The sequence below is a fragment of the Apodemus sylvaticus genome, chromosome 3 (assembly GCF_947179515.1).
Source record: "Apodemus sylvaticus chromosome 3, mApoSyl1.1, whole genome shotgun sequence".
NCBI classification, from domain to species: Eukaryota; Metazoa; Chordata; class Mammalia; order Rodentia; family Muridae; genus Apodemus; species Apodemus sylvaticus.
Genome location: NC_067474.1, coordinates 4,288,677 through 4,310,597, shown reverse-complemented (window position 1 = coordinate 4,310,597; position 21,921 = coordinate 4,288,677). Strand labels below are relative to the sequence as shown.

General features: G+C 41.8%; 1 protein-coding gene across 3 annotated transcripts; it reads left to right on the top strand.

Annotated features, from left to right (window-relative positions):
• The first annotated feature begins 422 nt into the window (after nucleotides 1-422).
• On the top strand, nucleotides 423-21,523 carry Gdap1 (ganglioside induced differentiation associated protein 1). 3 transcript variants are annotated; one of them, XM_052175395.1, is made up of 6 exons: nucleotides 423-539; nucleotides 1,877-2,069; nucleotides 16,590-16,763; nucleotides 18,496-18,590; nucleotides 19,565-19,679; nucleotides 20,764-21,523. In XM_052175395.1, exons 1-6 carry the CDS (start codon nucleotides 423-425, stop codon nucleotides 21,144-21,146), a joined length of 1,077 nt encoding a protein of 358 aa, XP_052031355.1. In that variant the 3' UTR covers nucleotides 21,147-21,523. The 3 variants fall into 3 exon arrangements, with proteins under 3 accessions (XP_052031355.1, XP_052031356.1, XP_052031357.1); XM_052175396.1 differs by lacking the exon at nucleotides 16,590-16,763; XM_052175397.1 differs by lacking the exons at nucleotides 423-539; nucleotides 18,496-18,590; nucleotides 19,565-19,679 and having other exon boundaries at nucleotides 1,949-2,069.
• The last annotated feature ends 398 nt before the right edge of the window (nucleotides 21,524-21,921 follow it).

The following is a 21,921-nucleotide window of genomic DNA, read 5'->3' as shown; positions in this document are numbered from 1 at the left end:
TCTTCTAATGAAAATTTCTTGATACTTAATCCTATTGCTTTGTCCTCTAGAACTTTCCTACATAAGTAAAAGTCCTGAATGTCTTGTGAAACTGGTGCTTTTATGCCCAAGCAATGTCCAAGGCCCAGGAGCATCATTTGCTGTTATCATTTTTCCTTGCCCCAAAATCCAGACTGTCATATTTTAGAAAACTTTACCTAAAAGTCATCCCGTTACATCTCACAGATGACTTCTCAAGGGCCTCAGCCTACAAGGCAGCACAGCTTCCTTGGGGAGAAACTACACTTCCCAGAAGCCAGTTCGTCTGCGGAGTACGTCCTTTACGCAACAGGGGACCTTGAGAAACCAAAGGACGCTTAGTACAGTAAGTGTCTGCAGCCAGCCGGCCCACCAACAAGGCTTCCTGAGTCACAGCAGCTGAAATGTCTCGGAGGCAGGACGAGGCGCGGGCGGGCGTGCCCCTGAGGGCGGAAGGCCGGCCGGACGCAGAGGTCCGCCTCATTCTGTACCACTGGACTCACTCCTTCAGCTCTCAAAAGGTAACCTCCTGTAGTGGAGGGCTGCCCTCGGGTTCAGCACCCGGACAGCTCCCCTTGCCTGACGTGTGGGCCTCCAAGGGGCCGGACCTCTGGGTGCATTCAGAGCTGGGATGCATTAAGTGCATCAGCAGAAGCGGGATGATGCTGGAAGGCAGTGACGCAAGCGCGGGTCTGGAAGCAACACTAAGAAGCATTTGGCCTAGAGGTTTTGTCCTGGAGAGGAAAGGGAGGAAAAAGTGCATTCCTGCAATCCCTTGGTCTACTTTCCTCCTAAACCCCCAGAAAGAAGGAAGGAAAGAAAGAAAATAAATAAATTATAGTTTTGAGACAGGGTCTCGAAGTGCAACCCTGCTCAACCAACCTGAACTTGCTGGGTAGACCAAGCTGGCCTCGAATTCATGGCAACCTTTCTAACTCTGCTCCTCTACTTTTGGGATTGCAGTTTTGGGTCACCATGACAGGCTCTTCCTTAAAAAATAAATAAATAAATAAATAAAGAAAGAAAGAGAGAGAGAGAGAGAGAGAGAGAGAGAGAGAGAGAGAGAAAGACAGAGAGGGAGGGAGGGAAGGAGAGAGGAAGGAAGGAAGGAAGGAAGGAAGGAAGGAGTTAGGTGTTTAGCTCAGAGATAGAGTCCTTGTCTAGCAGGCCCAAGATTTGGTAATCCCTAGCATCTGAAGGTGGGTGCAGTGTGGAGACAAGACAAAATCATGTAAAGGCACTGCCCCTCACCAAGGGAATGAAACTTGCTTCTGTTTTTCCACATTTGCATTCTGTATCAGAGGTCCAAACATATGCTTGTACTTTAGGTGGTTCTTTTATGGGTTTACCTAGCACTGGAGTTACAGGCCCTTGTGAATCACCCAATGTGGATGCAGGGGGTCAAGCTCAGGTCATTGGCAAGAGTAGAGCATTCCCTCAAACCAGGGCTTCTTAGTCTTCCTAATGCTTCAGCCCTTTAATATACTTCCTCATGTTGTGGTGAACACAACTATAAAATTATTTTCATTGCTATCTATCCACAACTGTAAATCTGCTGCTGTTGTGAATTGTAATGTAAATATCTAATATGTAAATATCTAATATGTATTTTCCTGTACATCTGGGAAGAACACAGTTTAGGGCACAAAGACCACAGTGGTGATGAAGAAAGAATGACTGTAATGAAGACAAAATAACTTTCATTCCTGATGTTTTCTTCTGTAATGCTAGAGTGCTTCTTATTTAGTCCCTCTAGGAACAACCTTCATTAAGTGAGCTGGCTCAGGAAGACAACTAGGGTTGTTTAGCTGTATCTAGGGAAGGTGGAAACAGCAGTAACCCCTGTGAACTCTTGCAGGTACGCTTGGTAATTGCTGAAAAGGCATTGAAGTGCGAGGAACATGATGTAAGTCTGCCCCTGAGTGAGCACAATGAGCCTTGGTTTATGCGTTTGAACTCAACTGGAGAAGTGCCTGTCCTTATCCACGGGGAAAACATAATTTGTGAGGCCACTCAGATCATTGATTATCTTGAGCAGACTTTCCTGGATGGTAATGTTAAGGCTATTTGTAATTTCTTGACTTTATTTTCAATAAGAGCACCCCCATTCTCTCTCCCTCTTCCTCTTCTTTCTCCCTCTCTATTTTAATATGCTGGTTTAGTGATTTCAAAAACCTTTTCCATTTCCATAAGCACAAAAAATGTAGGCCTAACCCAAAATTCAAATCAGCCAGTACAAATGCTTGAAAGAATCTCAAGTGGAGTCACAATGTCAAATCAAATTCCAAATTCACTTGTACTTGTCATGGTGGTGATTTATTGGCTTTAAAGTAAGATTTATGATGTTGATTTTTAGTATATATTGTGTAAATCATTTTTATCTTAAAAATGAGAAAAAGAAGAATCAGTACTAGAGAAGGAAGAATCCTTTGCTCCTGTACTTTGGGTTCTTTGCTCTCATTACTTTTGCATAGTTTTAATTCTTATCCTTTCTACAGAAAGGTTTAAACATGCATCATGTTTTAAATCAATGATCATTTATGATGGCTTATGTGTCAGGCATTTTATATTTTGATTTTAGTCAGTTGCCAAAAGAGCTCATTGAAAATAGGTGTGGAGAGTACTCATTCCAATTTGCACGTGAGGAAAAAGAAATAGAGGACTTGTCTAAGATAACACAGCCATTTTATGGCAGGGTCTTTGGTCTTCAAAGCCTTTGGCCCCGGGCCATTTGCCATTTTCTTTGCTGCATACAAATGGTCTTGCTTGTTTCTGTTGACAGCCCCTTCAGGTCAGCTGTAGCTTAGTGACAGGGCCAGGTTGGCACAGCATCAAGGCCGACCACTAGCAGAACTCAGGGTGGAGCCCATGGCTCCAGGCTTTCATTTTAATTCTCTGTCAGACATTGTTCTCCAAGAGATCCAGCTGCATATATCCTGCTGTGCTGGTGCTAACTGGGCAGTTAAGCTCAGCATACAACCCCAAATTAAGGGTGCCATGGAAGGAAATTAACAGGGCCAGACGTGTCCAAGGTCCCTAGGAGGAAAATGAATATTAGACCTCATGGAGGAAATAGACTAGGAACTTGTAGTCTTTTTATTTGTGTGGAGAGGTGCCATCATTCTTAATTTAAGTGTTAATAACCCAGAACTCCATCAGAAGTCTTATTAGGGTTGGCCTTGGCCTAATCCAGACAGTGTAAAGAACTACTTACTTTTCACTATTATTAGCTATCCTTATATATTTATATGCTGGCGACTGTGCTGAAAATGGAGATAAATTGATTTAATATACATTTTCTCAACCTTGAGCTTTTTGGAAATGGATAAGACTGTTATTTATATGTGTTTCTTGGGAAAACTGATTAATAGGAACAAAGCAAAAATAATTTTGAAAGAATTTATTTTAAATGACTAAAATGTAGATATTATTTAGATATTATTTTTATGTATTATATACAATATATAATGTTATATATTATATAATTAGATACACTACCTATATAATACATGAGAAATAATACTTAAACCTCTGGTAACATTGCTTGAACTAACATAGCTTGTATCATTATTCTAGGTCTTCCTCCACTTTTGCCTGTTCTCTTGCTTACCTCATAAGAAACAATGCTGTATAGTAAATGTTAATTATAGTTGTTTCCTTAAAATTTTCCTTAGCATTTGCTTTTATTATATGATAGTAAAGCTAAAATATATTCTAAGTTTTGCTAAGTTATAGATAGAGCACAGCCAAATGGGGTAAAATAAGTTTTGTTGGTTTATTTGTTTTTGAAGTAGAACTTAATAGCTCAGGTTGTTCTCAGCTACTGTGTGGAAGAAACTTTCTTTTGATGGCTTTACTACTGAGATAAAGCACTGTGGCTGAGTGACAGGATGGGAATGTGGGAATCGTGAGCTTCAGTTCTGGTTGAGTGTCTCTGAGGTGGAGCTGTCAGTTCTTCCTTCTGGCCGGATGCTGCTGGTACCCCGTTGAAGATCTTTTGTAACCATTGAACTGGGTGATGGAATTTGCCATTGTAAGGTAAAACAAATCCAACTAACTCTTACTTCATGTTCTGTGTTCCCAGGAGAGTAGTTATCCAATTGGAGAGGATAAAAAGATTAAGACACCTGTAGTTTTGGGCAGATATGACAACCAGACTAGTTTGCAGGTCAAGGTAGAATTGACCTCAGGATATCGAGATTTAGAGAAACAACATACATAAGCATTATCACAATCATAGTTCAGACAGCTAGCATCTACCATTAAGGACTCGGGGAATAGGAAAAGAGCCAAAGAGCATATAACCAAATATCATCTCATTGTCAAAGAACAGGACAGATAAACTACCAACCCTTGTCAAAGTGTGAGGCATCACCAGCATTGCCAGCCAGCATCATTGAACCATCTGAGAGATTGTTTGCAATGCAGAGTTTTAGACCTTATAGCAAAGCTCTTGGGTTAGAATCTTGTTTTAGCAAGAACCCCAGGTGATTTATATATTACTGTGCTATGCTTAAAGCATTGCTGCAAATTACTCTTTCTGGCAAAGTTCTAGGATGTACTGCCAACTTGGCTTTTTTTTTTTTTTTTTTTTTTTCATCCTTTCCAATTGGAGAAATACCTTCCTGGGAAGAGGAATGAGTAAAATACTAATTGGTTGGATCTGTTTATCTCTACAACTGATAACATTGGTAAAGTTTAAAAGAAAAGTTTATATTTTCAGTCCTTATGCCTGTCACTAGAAGGAACTAACTTAAGTTTTACATTGTTGGAGAATGTTATAAATACCTTTAAAATGTGTCTACTATGTGTAAACCATGGTTCACAATATAATGTATCTTGATCCAAGCAGAACATTTGAGATTATAGAATATTCTTATGGAATAGAGAGACAGCTATGACGAGAGGATGGTTGTAGCTGTCCCAGGGCTATGGAGAACTGAGGTCACCTAGAAGGAGGGCTGGGGCTGGAATAGAAAGGGCAAGAGGAATAACCATCCAAGACAGGGTTTTTCTGATCAAGGCTCGGTCCTTTTAATGAATAAGTGAGAATTTAAAAGGGGAAAACTCTCCCCCATTAAGCTGGAAACTGTTCCACAAAACTGGTTTGGCCGCTCAGTGGGAGGCTGACTCATCTCAGGAAATTGCAGATCCTGAGAACAATAGACATCACCTAGGTTGGAAGGCCCCACTATAGGTGGGTGACTGTGGCAAACACTGAGGTCTGAATTTTCTGCTCTAAGGCTGCGGGGAGAACACAGATGGCAAGTAACAAGCATCTGCAGATGAATTAATTACCACACTGTAGAATACTGATAAACAGACTTAGCATGTTAAGTTGGCCCTCCATCTATACACTCTTATTATACTTATTCATATTTGAATTACTTCTAAGTCACTGAGAGGTCAGAGACTGCCTTATTTAAAGGTGTGCCCCTATGGTTACTGAAAGTAGATACTACAGGAAAGATTTTTGATAAATAATATTGAATGGATAAAATGAATGATTTATTGAAATATCTGCCAGTCGGGATGGGGCTTTGTAGTGCTCTCTTACTGATTGGTTGATTGACTGATTGAAGTTGTAAGAGTCAACCCACAGCTGCCTTCATGTATGCTAGGCAAGTGATCTATCACTAAGCTACCCTGCTAGTCCCCAGTGGTGGTTAAAGCTTCTGTTTCCTGACTTGAGCTTAATATACAAAATGAGTAAGGATACTGAAGAAATGGTACTGGGGCTGGAGAGATTGTTCAGTGGTTAATAGAACTGGCTGCTCTTCCAGAGGATCAAGGTCTAATTCCTAGCAGCCACATGGCAGTTCACAGCTGTCTGTAACTCCAGTTCCAGGGTATCAGTCATCCTTATACAAACATACAAGCAGGTAAAATACTAATTCATATGAAATTTAAAAATTAATTAAGATAAATGATACCATATTTATGAATGATGGAAAAGCTAGGATCATTAAAATGAAAACTATCTTATAAAATGTTTATTGTGGAATAATAAACCAAGATGAAGTTTAACAAGGCTAATGTAATACATGAATTTTGTCTTTTTTTTAAATATAAAGAATTGACATGTGAGATTATATTATTGAATTAAAAATCGTGTGAATAGTGAGAAAGAAAATTAGCATACATTGACCAAGCCAGCTCTACCAGTCAACAGGTTCTTTAGCACAGGAATGAGGATTAAAAAGAAAGAGATGATTAGACAACATTGTAACATGACCCCAGCCAGTTCTGAGGCTGAGGCAGGTTTAATTCTTCCCAATCTGCTTTTATATCATTTTAACTACATGCAAGTAATAAGGGTAAACAGTGCAATAAATACAAATAGTCAAGGAATACGCAAGGCAATAAGCAAAATTTTCTGGTGTATATGTGTTGGGGGCCTGCCTGGTTGGTGGTCCAGTCTCTGATCAAGTAAGACTTGGGGTCTTAACTTACCAGAGACCCCCTGAGTGAACAATGTGGAGATGGGAATTGATGCAAGAAACAAGAGGAATTTATTTAATTCAGCATGCTGGGGTCACCCTGCACATGGGGAGAGAACAACTCCATGCAGTCCATGCAGCAGACCTTTACACAGTCCTCAGGGCAGTCTCCATTAGGCACAATGTGCATGTTACCCTTAAATTAATTGGTTGTTAGGGAATAGGTAGGTGGCCAACCAGAGTCTTGGAATAACTCTGGGCCTCCCCTAGCCCAGGGACCTCCCTGTGGTCCGAGGAATGTAATTTAGTCTCTCCCTTCTGGGAGGGGCAAGTGTTCTATGACCTTTCTAAAGTTCCTGAGCTGACATTTCATCCCCTCTTTTCTTTGTGCATGCTTCAATCCTGAAGCAATTGCTGGTATTCTGATAGCTCACACTCCTGATGTTCTGTATCTAGTTCTTTGTATCTCTGCTTTAAGATCATTAACTGTACTGTACCTAAGTGTTTCTTAACAATAGTGACCAAGTGGTCCAAAATGTAGGGGCCATAGGTCAACAATAGCAGGAGAACAATTAAGGGTCCTAACAGGGTGGATATGCAGGTGGTTATAGACAAGGGAGGAGTTAAGGGGAGGAGACTGGAACCAGCCCTGACTCTGTTCTCTCTCTTCTGCTCGGCTAGCCCTTTCCTCATCTTAGCCATTGACTCTTTAACAACCCTGCAATGGTCTATATAAAAGCCACACTCCTCAGCTAAGGCAGCACATAGCCCTCCTATTCTACTTCTGATAATGAAGTCAGTGACTGATGGAAGTTTTTATTTCTCTCTATATAAATCAGTGGCTGCCCTCAGACTGTCATAATTTTCCCTTGTAAGACCAGAGTGGAAGTCCTGGTGGCTGCTCCAGCCATCTCCAACCCCAACAGAAAAGGAGACAGCGAGTGCTGTAACAGGTGGACAGGCACATAGGATGGAGGAAGGAACCAGAATTGGAGGTTACCACAGGCAGATGATCAAGGTCAAGTGATCTTGAGCTTGAGTGGATTGTCTGTCTTCTGTACTGTCTAGTGAGGGTCTCTTGGGAGTGGGGAATCTGCAGGTTTCTTATGGAAAACATGCACCCAGGCTGAAGTACTGTCCACCTTGAGGCCTGTGGGGGTGTCTAGCAGCACCAGGAAGTATCTCTTCTATCAGGGTTCCAGCAACTGTCCCTTAAGTCTCCTTACATAGATCCAGTCACCAGTCTGAAAGCAGTGAGGAGTCCCTGGCATCCCTGGAGCATTTGAGGCAGACAGTTTGGGCTAAATCTCATGTTGTGAGATACCTCCTGGGAGGGCCCAGAGGACGCCAAATGAGTTGGGGTAACAAAGAGGATCTCAAAAGGGGTCAGGTTAAAATGGCAGGGGCTATTCTGGGCTCAGAACAGGGCCAAGGGGAGGGGCACTATTCAGCCTGAGCCAGTCTCCAAGGTCAATTTAGTTAAGGTCTTTCATAGGGTTCTGTTTCTCTACCTGCCCTGAGCTCTGGGGACAGTATGCCCAATGATGCTTCCAATTAGCCCCCAATATCTCTGTCAATCCCTCCCTGACTTACCTTAAGAGACAAAAGCAGAACCATTGTCCCATCTAATTACCTTGGGTACTCTGAGCCTTGGGAAATTTTTTTCTAATATCTTCTTTAGCTGTCATGGTAGCTGTTTCTTGCTTGGTGGGTAATGTCTCAACCCATCTAGAGAAAGCATCTACAAACACTAGAGAGTATTTGTAACCATCTTCTCTTGCCTTAACTACTGTAAAAATCTCTCAGTATACTCTAGGCTCTTCTTTCCTAGGTATATTGCCCTGTTTACTCTTTGCTGCATAAACAATTCACTTGCTGGCGTACCTTATACTGTTCTACTATATCTCTGGCCCAAAACCTGAGTCATAAATATATACTTTAGGTCCCTTAACTGCTTGAGCAGACTTTTTATCCCCTAAATGAGTCCATCTGTCCATTTGGCCGAGTAAGTCTTTTGCTTACTTTCTGGTGAGTATAGTTCTCTCTTCTTGTGTGCACCATTGTCCTTTCTTGGTAATAGTTGGTAGGGTGGCTAGCAATCTGAGTCCCTTTTTCTTCAGCATATTCTAAGTGAGGCCATCTCTTAGTCCAGTCCCATTCCTTAGCAGGTGTCTCTTGCAGGCCCATAACCAGGATTGGCTCCTGCATAGCCACTTCTGGAGCCACTTGATCTGCCTGGTTATTGCCCACTGAGTCTCTTCCCTTCTGATGTCCTGGGCAGTGGATGATACTCACAGTTGCCAGCTTCATTAGGGCATCCAAGAGGTCCAAGATTTCCTTTTTGTTCCCTCTGATGTGAACAGTCCTCTCTCTTGGCATATATCCCTGTGGATGTGGGCTGTGGCAGAGGCATACCTGCTATTCACATGGATGTTAACTTTCTTCCTGGCTCTAAGTTCCAAGGTCTTGGTGAGGGCAATTAGCTCTACTTTCTGCATTGAGTGCCAGGGGGTGGAGGTTCTTCCCAGATGACATTTGTGCCATCCACCACAGCAGCGCCTGCTCATCTCTGACCTTCATGGAGAAAACTGTTCCCATCTGTAAACCAGATAGTCTCAGCTTTCTGCAGGGGTCAGTCAGAGAGGTCTCTCCTTTTGGGCCAGTTAGCTGTGTTAGAAGTGTATCTGGGCCCCCATTTTGGAGAGTATGCCTCTCCCCAACAGAGGGTAGAGACAGTCTGGGGAGACCCTAAATGAATGAGCTACCCATTCTGTCCCTAGGTCCACTGTTCTTCTGGTAGTCCATAAACACATTTTGGTGCCAGTGGCTTCTTGGATCCAAGATCTTTTCTTGGAAACGGTGCCATTGGCTTGGAGGACAGAGTGTTGAGCCCCGGTGTCCACCAAGAATTGAGTGGGTTTCCCCTCCACTCTCAGAGTTACCCTGGGTTAGGGGAGGTGGTCAAAACCCCATTTCCCCTAGTCACTGTCTTCACCCAGGGCTAACACCTTTGCCACTTGGGGGCACTTTTCCCAAGGCCTGGGAATTCCTGCTCCCAGCTTCTGTTTGTTAGGGCACACTCAGGCCAAGTGGCCTCTCTTCTTGCAGTATGTGCACCCGTCCTTTTCTGTCTCTCTTCTCTGCTTTTCCTAACTACTGTAGCCAGGACTCTCTGTAGCTTCCTTTCCTTTGCTTTTCTTTCTTTCTTTTTCTCTGTTCCCTCTCCTCCTCTGTTTCCCTGTGTCAGTAAACTGTACTAACTCCCTCAATAGCTTATCCTTTCTCTTTCTCTGCTCCTTCTCCTCCTATGTCTCCCTGTAATGGCACCCTTCACTAAATCCTTCAATGGCTTATCCTGTCTTTTTAGCCTCTGAAGCTCTCTCTGATATTTCTACTAGTCTGGTCTATAAAAGCCATTGCCCCAATAGTTTTGTATTCCTTGCCCCTGGGGTCATACGGTATATATTGGCACAATGCTTCTATGATCTGCTCTAGAAAGGCTGTGGTCCCTGTTTAACCTCACATACCTTAGTCAAATTTGTTGGTTGCCATGTGGACCCTTTGAGACCTGCCCATGGAGTCTGGTGGTGGACCTTCAGGTGTCTGTTACCTTTTGGTGTATTTAAAGTCCCAGTCAGGTCTAGTCAGGGAAAGCCCACTGTTCATGACAGCCTGGTCAATCAATGGCGCCCCCCTGTCTGAGGGGGCACTCTTTCTGGCTTCCCGTATTATAAATAAAACAGTCTCAAAGAGATTAATCAGTCTCTTTGAAAATATGCACTTAGTGAAAGAGATCCCATAGTGTCAGGGGAGGTGGCTCTCAGGTCTCCTCACACTTCTCCCTGGTCCTGTATGGGCTGAGGATCCCAGAACTGGCACTGGCAGCTGGTGGGGCTGTGGGGGCAAGAGTAGGGAGATACAGGGAGGGTCTTGGAGCAATAGGTCCCCTGTTGAAGGGGCTTAGGAGGATTGACTTCTTTTCAGGTCCAGATCTCTCTTATCACACTTCCTTTTTTCTGAAGGCCAGAACCTGTGAGGTGGGTCTTGGGAAAATAAAGGCTTTTATCTATGAGTGAGGGGGAGGTGGTTCCTCCACTTGATTCTTCTAGGTAACTATAAAAACTTTTTCTTCTATTGCTTTGATCACCTGCAAGTCAAAGGTCCCTATGGACAGGTCATTCGGAGAAGCAGAGAGTAACTAACTTGCTTTTCAGTTGGTTTAATGTCCAAACAACAATGTCATCAGTCTAAGTCCAAGGACACAGAGTGAGATACCAACAAACACAGAGAAAAACAATCAGCACACAGACAGCTCGATCCTGCCATGGGTGGGGTCTAGGTCCAAGAACACAGAACAAGATACTAACAAACACAGAGAAAAACAATCACCACACAGACAGCTTGACCCTGCTCTGGGCCAGCATCCAGGTCCAAGAACACAGAGAAAGACAGTCAACACACAGTTCGCCCATAAGGCAGGAACCAGATAACAGAGTTTCTCAGCCAGCTCCAGCCCTGCTGAAACAAACTAGTTGTTCCTGTCCATATGGCAGGAGCTAGATAAACCAAGTTATAGCAAGACTCGCTCCCGCTGTTACTGTCTTGCCATTGCAAGAGATCTGGGTGGGTGGAGGGGGAGGTCCAGGTTAGTTGATACTGCTGGTCTTCCCTCCTCCTCAGCTTCTTCCAGCTTTCCCCTGATTACACTATAGGGGTCAGCAGCTTCTCTCTGTTGGTTGGATATAAATATCTGCATCAGATTCTTTCAGCTGTGCTCAGTCTTTCACAGAGCAGTCATGTTAGGCCCTTTTGTGTGAGCACTCCATAGCCTCAGTAACAGTGTCAGGCCTTGGGGCTCCCTTTGAGCTGGATCCCAATCTGGGTGTGCCACTGGACCTTCTTTTCTTCAGGTTCTTCTCCGTTCTTCCCCTGCACTTCTTTCACATGGAATAATTATGGATCAGAGTTTTTGACTGTGGGATGGAAACCCCATCCCTCCCTTGATTCCCTGTGTTTCTACAAGTTTCCTCTCCTCACTGGTAGGCATTTCATCGAAGGTCCCTCCCTCTGAGTCCTGAACATCTCTCACCTCCCACGTCATTGGTACATTCTGTTGGGTTTCCCCCCCATTCCCACCTCCTACCTCCTGAGAGGTTGCCTGTTTCCATTCTTTCTGATGTTCTTCAGGGCTTCAGTCCTGTTCTTCCACCTGATACCCGATCATGTTCCCCTCTTCCCCTCCTGTCCCTTTTCCCCACCCAGGTCCCTCCCTCTCTCCCCTCTCCTGTGATTTGTGATTTCTTTCTTCTCTCTCCCAAGTGGGATTGAGGCATCCTTACTTGAGCCCTTCAGCTTGTTAATCTTTGAGTTCTGGGGATTGTATCCTGGGTGTTCACTACTTTTTTTTTTTTTTTTTTTGTCTAGTATCCACTTATTAGTGAGTACATACATACCATGCATGTTCTTTTGGCTTTAAAAATTAGCTGCAATTAGAATGGGTAAGTGACTTTGATTGTTAGTAAGTTGCCAGGCTAGTGTGGTCTTGGATTGTTTTTAAAAGTATTGGTTCTATCCTGACCAGAAATCTGTAGTGCTCTGCATTCTAAACTGGTCATACAATTTGTCATTTTGTCTCTCTAAAATGGACTTTACAGGAGTGGTAGGATGGTTATAACTATGGTTTGATGAGGTGCATCATTATCTGTAGTTATAATAAGAGCCCTGTAGGTATAGTCATTTAACGAAAGACCAGAATGTTATGAACTGGTGTCTGCTGTAAGTTGCTATCCTTTGTAGCCAATCAAGAGAATTATGCTAAACAGTGTTTTGCTCAATCATTTTGTATATCCATATTCATACATTTGCAGCCTGTTGTTTTGGGATATCTGTTAAGTAATTGGCACTTCTACAGAAGAAATTTGAAACAGGATGCTCTTTTTAAGTCTAGACCCAAAATAATGATTATCTAAATTGGATAATAGACATTATTATTATTATTATTATTGGAAGTAGACTCATGGAGATATGATTGATATTCCCAAGGCTAAGGAAGAACTTAGAAGTTCTCCATTATAACTGCTTATTGGAGGGTCACCTGAGAGTGTTCTCTGTATCCATCTTCTCAAGACCATTTAGCAGACATTAATTTAGCAGACATTAATTAGGTGCAAGTTTATGGGATGTGCAGGGATAGTTCACAGACCTCAAATAATTAGAAACTTGTTGGTCTTCAAAAATACTTTATCTATAGTTTGACAAGAATAACTTACCTGTCCTTAACATGTGTATATGCTATTACTTTTCAGTTTTGTAGAATGTTTTATGTCCATGATGGCTTTTTCAATCTGGCATATAATAAAGAAAACTGTATTAAAGGAACACATTAATTAGGTTAGGTGAGATATGACAGTGAGCAAACACAGGAATGGGGGACAGGACAAGGTAAATAAACACAGCAGTGCTGATGTTCAAATTCAGCTATATCTTGTGGTCCTAAATCTGTCAGCAAAATTTGATAAAAGAAAAGTAGCATGAAATATGTAGAAAATACTAGAACATATGACTTTTATTATTGCCAAAAAACTCAGGGACAACCTGGAATTCTGGATATTATGCAGTATTTTTATAATTTGATATATAACAGTTCTCAGAAAATTATGTCTGGTGTCTTATGTCTATCATTTAAAATACTATTAAAATATAGGATGTGGTTTGGAACTAAATTATCCTAGCACAATAAAAATAATATAGAAATATGGTTAGGAAATATAAATTTATTTTTAGACATAATTTTATCACTATGCATTAAAACTTACATATAACATTAAAAGAATATTAATTTTGAAGTCATTTTATTTAAAACATTTTATATATTTATTCTAATAAATATATTTTATATATATATATCAGTATTTTAGGTACTTGAAATTTAATCCAGGGCCTTGTAAATGATTAGCAAACATTTTTACTGAGTCACGCCCCTAGCTCCTATTTATTTTTCTTCAAAGGCACCACACCTGGCTTGCATTATTGCAATGCTTTCACCTCCTTTTATCACTGACTTTTAAAAACTCCCTCGCTTCCTTTCCTGACCCCCATATGCTTTTTATTATCCACATTGCTGGCAGAGGGAGAATACTAATAAAATGTACTTTAAAAACATCTTTACAATGACACTCTATGGAAGAATTAGAAAGTAAAGTAAACATATTGGAAGGAGGATATGTATAATTCAAAAGAATTTACCCCTTGCCTTTTTTATTTTTTGGTTTGGTTGTTTGAGTGCTCATTACTTACTGCATAGCCCACACTGGCTGCTAAATGCTGGAATGGCAAGCATACCACTTGCTGGGCTCAATTGTCTTTTGAAGAACTTACCTGAGGCAGTGAATGCTGTTGTGCTTTGCTTTCAAAGGAGGTAGCCTACTTGGCATTGAGATATTTGGGAAGGGAGCTAGGATAAGGGCATCGGTGAAGTGATTGTGCCTGCCTGACAAAGTTCTCCAGCAGAGAGTGGCTATCAGTGGGCCACTGGATAGGAGAAAATTATGTTCATGGCTTTAAGTGTTTGTTCTACTTTGAAGAAGTCAGGCTTAGCCAGATGGATTGTACCCAGAAAACAATTAAATGTTACTATTCTTCCTCTAGTTCACTTTTCTGGAAAGGAAGTGGTATGTTCTTTTGGAGAAAGCAATGAGGTTTGGCACCAGAAAGCAGCCCTACCCATGAGCCATAAACTTGTCATTTGGAAAGTGATCAAAAATGTACTGTTTATGGTTATTAACATGAGGCTCCTGGACTGCTAAGGCAATGAATGCTTCTTAAGGGTTTTGAATCTCTTTGTCATAAAAACTATTGAGGACACTTGAGAGGTTTGGCTTATATGGGTCAATATTTCCTATTTAGAAGCGAACCAGAAAACTTTTAACACCCTAGAGCACTCAAGTGTCTAAGACTGTCACATGTCACAGAGCCAGTGTGTTTTATGTCGCCCCTTGAAGGCTTGATTATAGCTGGAGAGATAACAAGAGTGAAAATCCATTAGCATCAGAGTGTTATTCTAAAAAGTCTAGAATTTATGAATCCCCTCAATGTGCCTCTGGGAAGTCTGTGGATACTCAGGTCACACATTGAGAACTCTGTGGATCTATGAGTGGAGGAAGAGTTGAGATCTTAGATGAGTGTAAAATTGTCTTTAACTTTGCTTATTTCTAATTGGAGTCTGCCGTTCTTTTATTACTAATATAGATAACACAAAGCAGTTAAGAGTGCATTGACTTTGTTACCAATAGAAATCACAGATATGTCCCTACTATAGTAAATTATTATAGATGTTTTGATACTTTTATATTAGGGAAGTTATCACATCTGCTGCTGGATATTAGTAATGTATTAAAGAAGTATATATGTAGGTATCTTATAAATAAGTATTATTTTGTTAATGTCTTAATAATCTCTGTAGTGTCATGTTTTTTATTTTATGCATCTAAGGACATTATTATTTTGAGACAAGACCAGTGGTACATGCAAGGGTCAGAGGGCCTCAGTATTTCATAGCTTCGTGTTTATTTTCCTCGTGGAAATGGATTGACTGGGGAACTGGAAATACTGATGAGATCCTGAAAAGTCTGAGTAAGGAGCTAATTAAGGCGGGCAGTGTCTACAGGACAGATGTGGTCTACGATGCTTCCCTGTCTTGTTCTCACATGGGGTTTGTACTGAGGTGTTGTAGTCCATGCTTTGTTGTTATTCTAAGGAAGTCTTTAGCATGTACTGTCTAACTGGGAACCAGACATTTGCCTACTAGTCTGAGGAATCATCCATGCTTTTTTTTCCTTAGAGAGTTGGAAATTTCCAACTGGCTTAAAAGGCTTGTTTGTCTTGGTCTGGCCTTAGAAGATCTTGCTTGAAATGCTCTGTTAATGGCAACCAACTCTGAATTGTCAATGTTTAAGAATGAATGTGGAATGCTCAGGGCATTCTGAATTAAATATAGAGCATGAGCCAAGAAATGAGTAAATAAAAAAATATTGAGGCTCTTCCTTGCACTAGTGGAAATAAGCTAGTTGGCATTTTTCAGAACAGTTTAAGAGGCAGATTGGGAAATGATTCTGAAGGGACATAGCCTTGCCCTTTGGGCTTCATCCTTCACATTTTTCTTTGTGGGTACTTTTTGAAATATGAGTTCTTAGAAGATATGATGGTATAATAAGTAACGCCTTGAATTAGTAGTGGTCAGGTTGCAATTGTTTTGTCTTACATAGAGTAGTTGTGGGTCCTGGGTTAACTTTCCAGTATCCATTTTCTAGCCTCTGTATTAAGTACTACAGGACCTCCCAGTATAAGTAACCAGCAACTTGGGGACGTGCTTACTTACTATAATTTATCATGTACTGAGTATGTGTTAAATATTTATTACGCTTGAGGGGTCTAATGAAGCATGTTATGTGCTCCCAGATCACAAGAGTTTTACAATCTAGATTTTCACCAGCAAGTGAAGATTTAGGCAGAATGAATTTTCCAGGGTTAGATTGCTAGAAATGTAGGGAAAGTGAAATGGATTTTTGAGCAAAAGCCTTTTCTACTTTATATAGATTGCTATTTAATGGTCATTTAGTAACTGTGGGGCCTCTCGTGTTGGTTGACTCATAAAAAAGAATGGCCCTCAATTGCCTTCTCACAATAAATACTAGCACGGCTACACTTTATGTATAGCCTACACCATAGTTCCTTGTCCCCAAAGCATTCATGAAGTAAAAAGATGCAACCATGTACAAAGTGACAGGGCCTATAGCAGAGCACAGTTGGCCTTTTATGGCATGTACAGGAAGACACAAGTGAGATAGTTGGATATAGGAGGTGAGGGCATGCTTCATAAGGAAGTGATGGACCTGAGGGTTAGACTTGAGGGTTGAGCAGGAATTTACAAGGTGGGAAAATGAGAGGGTGCTGGAGGGTCATGGTTTGGACTCTGATCTGGAACATAAGTCTAATTTAAATGTTGACTGGTCTGGAAAGACTTCATTTTGTGATTGTGCAGCTGTGGTGAGATGATAAGAATGCATTTCAATGTTATGTCCTATTTGTAGCTTTCCTCCAATATTGTGTTTATATTTTCTATGTGTGTTTTAGAAAGAACACCCAGGCTAATGCCGGATGAGGGAAGCATGTATTACCCACGGGTGCAGCATTATCGAGAACTTCTGGACTCCCTGCCCATGGATGCTTACACGCATGGCTGTATTTTGCATCCTGAGCTCACTGTGGATTCCATGATCCCAGCTTATGCAACCACAAGGATTCGCAGTATGTAAAAATCTCAAAGGCCAGGGACTGATTCTGCTTGAAGTTTTGTGTCAGTTTTGAGACTTGCTGTATCTTCTGGTCACTGAGGGAAGATGAGGGAATGGGATTGTTGAGTTTGCTTCATGGACATGCATGAGACTGCATCATTTCAATAACCTGTCAGGTTAATCTGTTCCTGAGAAATTTAACTAGATATATATTTTCTATCTGGTCTAATTTGTCAGCTTTTGTTCTTGAGGCCAAACTTTGATAAAACTTAGAAAGGTAACTGATAGAAAGGTTGAGAACGTGATGTGTTCTCAAGAAGATGAACGGGGAAACTGAATGGCCCACACCTTCTTGGATGTATGGGTAACTCAGTCCACATATTTCATGAAGGGAGGAAGCTGGATGAGAGGATGTACAGCCATCACCTCCATGTTCAGTGATTGGGAATTTTCTGAGATTGAGTTGTGACATCTGCTTCTTCTCTACTTCCTGTCTTGTGGATAGGTAACATCAGTGTATGAGATGTGGAGAGGGGGAGAGTGTGGAAGAAGAGTAGGAAGGACAGAGGTGGCACTGGTCATACTCAGGAGTGTTTGAAGACACTCGATCCCAAGTCTTGTCTTTTTCTTACATGACATCTAACCTTGTTGCTTCTATTATTATTGCCTTGCTCCTTTTGTATACTTTTTCCTTTTTCTTTTCCCATCTCTTCTTTCCTCCATTTCCCCTTCTTCTCTCTCCTTTTCACTCCCCTCTCTCCTGCTCACCTCTCCCCTCCACTCCTCTCCTCTCCCCTCCTCTCCTCTCCTCTCCCCTCCTCTCCCCTCATCTCCCCTCCCCTCCCCTCCCCTCCCCTCCTCTTCTCTCCTCTCCCCTTCTCTCCTCCCCTCCCCTCCTGTCTCCTCCCCTCCCCTCCTCTCCCCTTCCCTCCCCTCCTCTCCTCTCCTCTCCCCTCCTCTCCTCTCCTCTCCCCTCCTCTCCTCTCCTCTTCCCTCCACTCCTCTCCTTTCCCCTCCCCTCCTCTCTTCTCCTCTTCCCTCCTCTCCTCTCCTCTCCCCTCCTCTCCTCTCCTCTTCCCTCCCCTCCTCTCCTCTCCTCTCCCCTCCCCTCCTCTCTTCTCCTCTTCCCTCCTCTCCTCTCCTCTTCCCTCCTCTCCTCTCCCCTCCTCTCCTCTCCTCTTCCCCCCACTCCTCTCCTCTCCCCTCCCCCCTCTCTTCTCCTCTTCCCTCCTCTCCTCTCCTCTCCCCTCCCCTCCACTCCTCCCCTCTCCTCTCCTCTCCTCCTCTTATCTCCTCTCTTCTCCCATGCCCTCTCCTAGCACTCTCTGCCCTTATAGTTTTTTTCTTCTCTTCCTAAGTTTTTAAAATGTGATTTGAAATACAAACTGACTACAACCTTATTACCTATAGTTAACATTATTTTAAACAAGGTTCTCTCTTTCTTTCATCAGAGAAAGTGGAGAGTCATGGGAGAGTAAGGCAGTCTAGTGGCATAGAGCACGAAGGTGCCAAGCCTTGCTGGAGCTGCCCACAACAGCTTCTCATGAAATCCTTAGACTGTGTGCTAGGTATTTTCTTGATACATTTTAAATGGGGAAATGGAGGCAGACAAACTATCTCCAAGGTATCATCAGGCTGCCAGTCCCAGAGCTCACATTCTCACCAGGGTGTGTCCCTACTTCTCCTTATGTCTGGACCATGAGAGGGAGAATGCTGTTTTCATTTCAAAATGTTTTTATTATCAGGCCAGATTGGTAACACAGAGTCTGAACTAAGGAAACTTGCTGAAGAAAACCCTGACCTACAAGAGGCATACATTGCCAAGCAGAAGCGACTTAAAGTAAGTGTCAGGCTTGCTATACTTCACACCACTTATTCTTTCTGAAAAAGATGAATGCTATTTCTAGAACATCTTTGTACTATTGTAGATCATTGGTGCATGTGGCTCCTGTGGCCTGTATTTACTCAGCAGCATATGTGCCAGGAGGGTCACTGAGTTCCAGGCCATCCTGGGTTACAAAGTGGGATACAGTCTCAAATACTCCCAAATAAAAACAAACTTTCAAGCAAGAAAAAAATTCTTTATTATGTTTGATAGCCAGATCCATTGATAATCATCTGATAAGGAGCTGTTGAGTATGGATGGTAATGCATGTAAGTTTTGGTTAATATAATCTAGGAATCTTTCAGCAGGCAGTCTGCCACTTTAAGGCCTCCATGTCTTGAGTGACTTGTTCTGCTCATCATAAGGAATATCAGTAATCATCAAAGTCTTTTACCTTCTGTTGGTTCTTTGCCTATGCCCAGATGGCACATGGAAGCTCTTTCTGTATGGTGCTTGTAGCAAGCAGCACTCACCTCTCCCTCAGCTTCCTGCCTTCCTTTTGTCCTCTATTAGCTAGATGGGCTCAGAGTAATCCTCCATAGTTGTTCTCCTTACCATTCACAATCATGTTTAGACTTCTTTTAAATTCTTTCTTTCCCCTGTCAATATGTGCATATATGTGGTATGTCCATTTGCACATGTTTCTGTATGTAAGGCCAACAGGCAGAAATAGGTGTTCCTCAGGACCATCTACCCCTCCTCCCAGGAGTGACCAATAGTACTGAGCTAATCTCACAGCTGGACTATTTCCTCATTTTGCTCTAGCTCTGCAAAGTTATTTTATATCTCCCCATTTAAAAACTATGTGGAACGAAGAGCTTTTAATTCTAAAAGTATACATGCATCTGTATGTAAAATCTACTTTGTGTATTATAGTTTTCCTGTTGTTGTTAGTACCATAAATAGCTTCTTTTTGGGTTGTTAATTAGTCAAAGCTGCTTGATCATGACAATGTCAAATACTTGAAGAAAATTCTTGATGAGTTGGAGAAGGTCTTGGATCAGGTGGAAACCGAGTTACAAAGAAGAAATGAAGAAACTCCAGGTAGGTTCTCATTAGCTTTCTTTTTGATGAAACCCTAAAAGCATTTGTAGTATCATTCTCAGACCCCTCTAACCATGTTCTATAATCTGTTTCTGGGGTTATTTCTATTCAGAGGCAGTTTTAAATAGACTATTTCATTCAGGGGAACTCTGGAATCTAGTTGTAATCTAGTTTGTATCTATAAGTAATGTGATTCAAGAAATGTTCTCTGTACATTTTCAATGATGTCTGGGAGATGAAACCTTAACCAGCTTCACGAGTCAATATTTAGAGTGGTTTCGTTGAGTAATCCAAATAATTTCTTGTATGTCCTCTCTGTTTTTTTTTTCTCAGTTAGGGAAATAGCTTGCCTCTAAAGTGTAAAGTGGGAGCAAGTGATTATAGTGGGCCCCAGAACATCTACAGATTGCGTCTGTGAGCTACAGCAATCAGCCATTTTTCATGTTTATACATGGGACCTGTTTGTGCATCTTGTGAAGACAATGTTACCTGGAACTTCTTTTATAACAGGGGCTTAGCTGGGTTTGACTGCTCTTACCTGTCATCCCAGTAATTGTAAGGTTGAGATAGAGGCATTGCCAGCAGTTCAAGAATTTTCAGAGTAAGCCCTTGTCCAAAAAAAAAAAAAAAAAAAAAAAAACCTTAAAAGAAATAAAAAGCAAGACTGACTTCCTTCTACTTTAAGGAAATGTAACTATTCTTCTGTTCCATGAGGGTTGATTGGTTTCCGGAGCAACTGAAGACACCACACTCCTAGGATGGTCAGGTCCTTTATGTAAAATGATTTGGTATTTACATATTCTCCTGTACACTTGAAGTCATTCTTGATTACTTTCAATACATAGTATAATGCAAAGGGCATGCAAATAACTTTTATGGTACATTGTATAATGACAAAGAAACAAAGGGTGTTTTGTGGCTGACATGTTAAACAAGGCTCTGTGAGTTTGGGATAACTCTGCTTGACTGTGATGGTCAAGATGAAATGTGACTGTCTTTAGCCTTAGGGCTCAGACTGCAAATGGGAGCTGTAGTCTGTTTGTATAATGCTTGTCCCTAATTCTCATTCCCTTTCTCTGATTAGAGGAGGGCAACCAGCCTTGGCTCTGTGGAGAATCCTTTACACTGGCAGATGTCTCATTGGCTGTCACATTGCATCGGCTGAAGTTCCTGGGGTTTGCAAGAAGAAACTGGGGACATGGAAAGAGACCGAACTTGGAAACCTATTATGAGCGTGTCTTGAAGAGAAAAACATTTAACAAGGTTTTAGGACATGTCAACAATATATTAATCTCTGCGGTGCTGCCAACAGCATTCCGGGTGGCCAAGAAAAGGGCCCCAAAAGTTCTTGGCAGCACCCTTGTGGTTGGTTTGCTTGTAGGAATGGGGTATTTTGCATTTATGCTTTTCCGAAGGAGACTAAGCAGCATGATATTAGCACTTAGACCCAGACCAAATTATTTCTAGGTTTGTTGGTATCTGTGGCAGCAGCACACTCCACTAGACCCCCATCTGCTTGTCCAGACCTAGTGAAGACTTAACCTTGGCAACTAGTAGAAAGCATACTTTATATTATTCACAGGGGAGTGCATGTGGGGAAAGGAGGTCATATATTTTTTCTTTTCTCTCTCTTTATCTCACTTCTTTTCTTTTTTTTGAAGACAACATGACTTACTTCTAATCTGTCCCTAAAGGTCAGTGTAACTGCTGACAGATGGGGAAGAGACCGTTGATGGGGATTGTCAGTTCATGTTTGCAGGAATTTTTTGAGAGGTTATAATTAGGAACAGATAGTAATAATAACCCATGACCTGAGAGTGACTGCAGTTCTGGGGGTTGAACAGTAGCAGGATGCTCCTTTGGGACTCAGAAGTCATCTTTGTTACATTAGACAGAGTTCAGACACCAAAAAAAAAAAAAATTATACCATTTCATCTTCCATTAGCAGCCTTAGGCATAAGTAAAGGAGACAATGGGAAAGGGGAGAAGAAAATGAGAGAATGAAGTACATCCAGAACAGAGCAGCAGATGGTAGCTTCCAGTGGCCTCCACTACTACCCATGGTTGCCTCTTTCATTGGGAAATTTCACATATACCTACTTGTTGTCATGTCCCCTCCTTAACTGAGAACAGTTAGGGAGGAGACAGCTAGGAAGTTAGTGGGGGTAGTATACTGGGGAGAAACCTACACACTGCATAGAAAACACTTCATTTGACCTTAATTATGAGTTACACTTGCTGA

Bases quoted from the DNA above. Each gene is read 5' to 3' on its own strand.
- Gdap1 (XM_052175395.1), top strand. From the start codon at position 423: ATGTCTCGGAGGCAGGACGAGGCGCGGGCGGGCGTGCCCCTGAGGGCG. The intron at 540-1,876 runs GTAACCTCCTGT...GAACTCTTGCAG, and splicing joins ACTCCTTCAGCTCTCAAAAG to GTACGCTTGGTAATTGCTGA. The intron at 16,764-18,495 runs GTATGTAAAAAT...TTTTATTATCAG, and splicing joins TGCAACCACAAGGATTCGCA to GCCAGATTGGTAACACAGAG.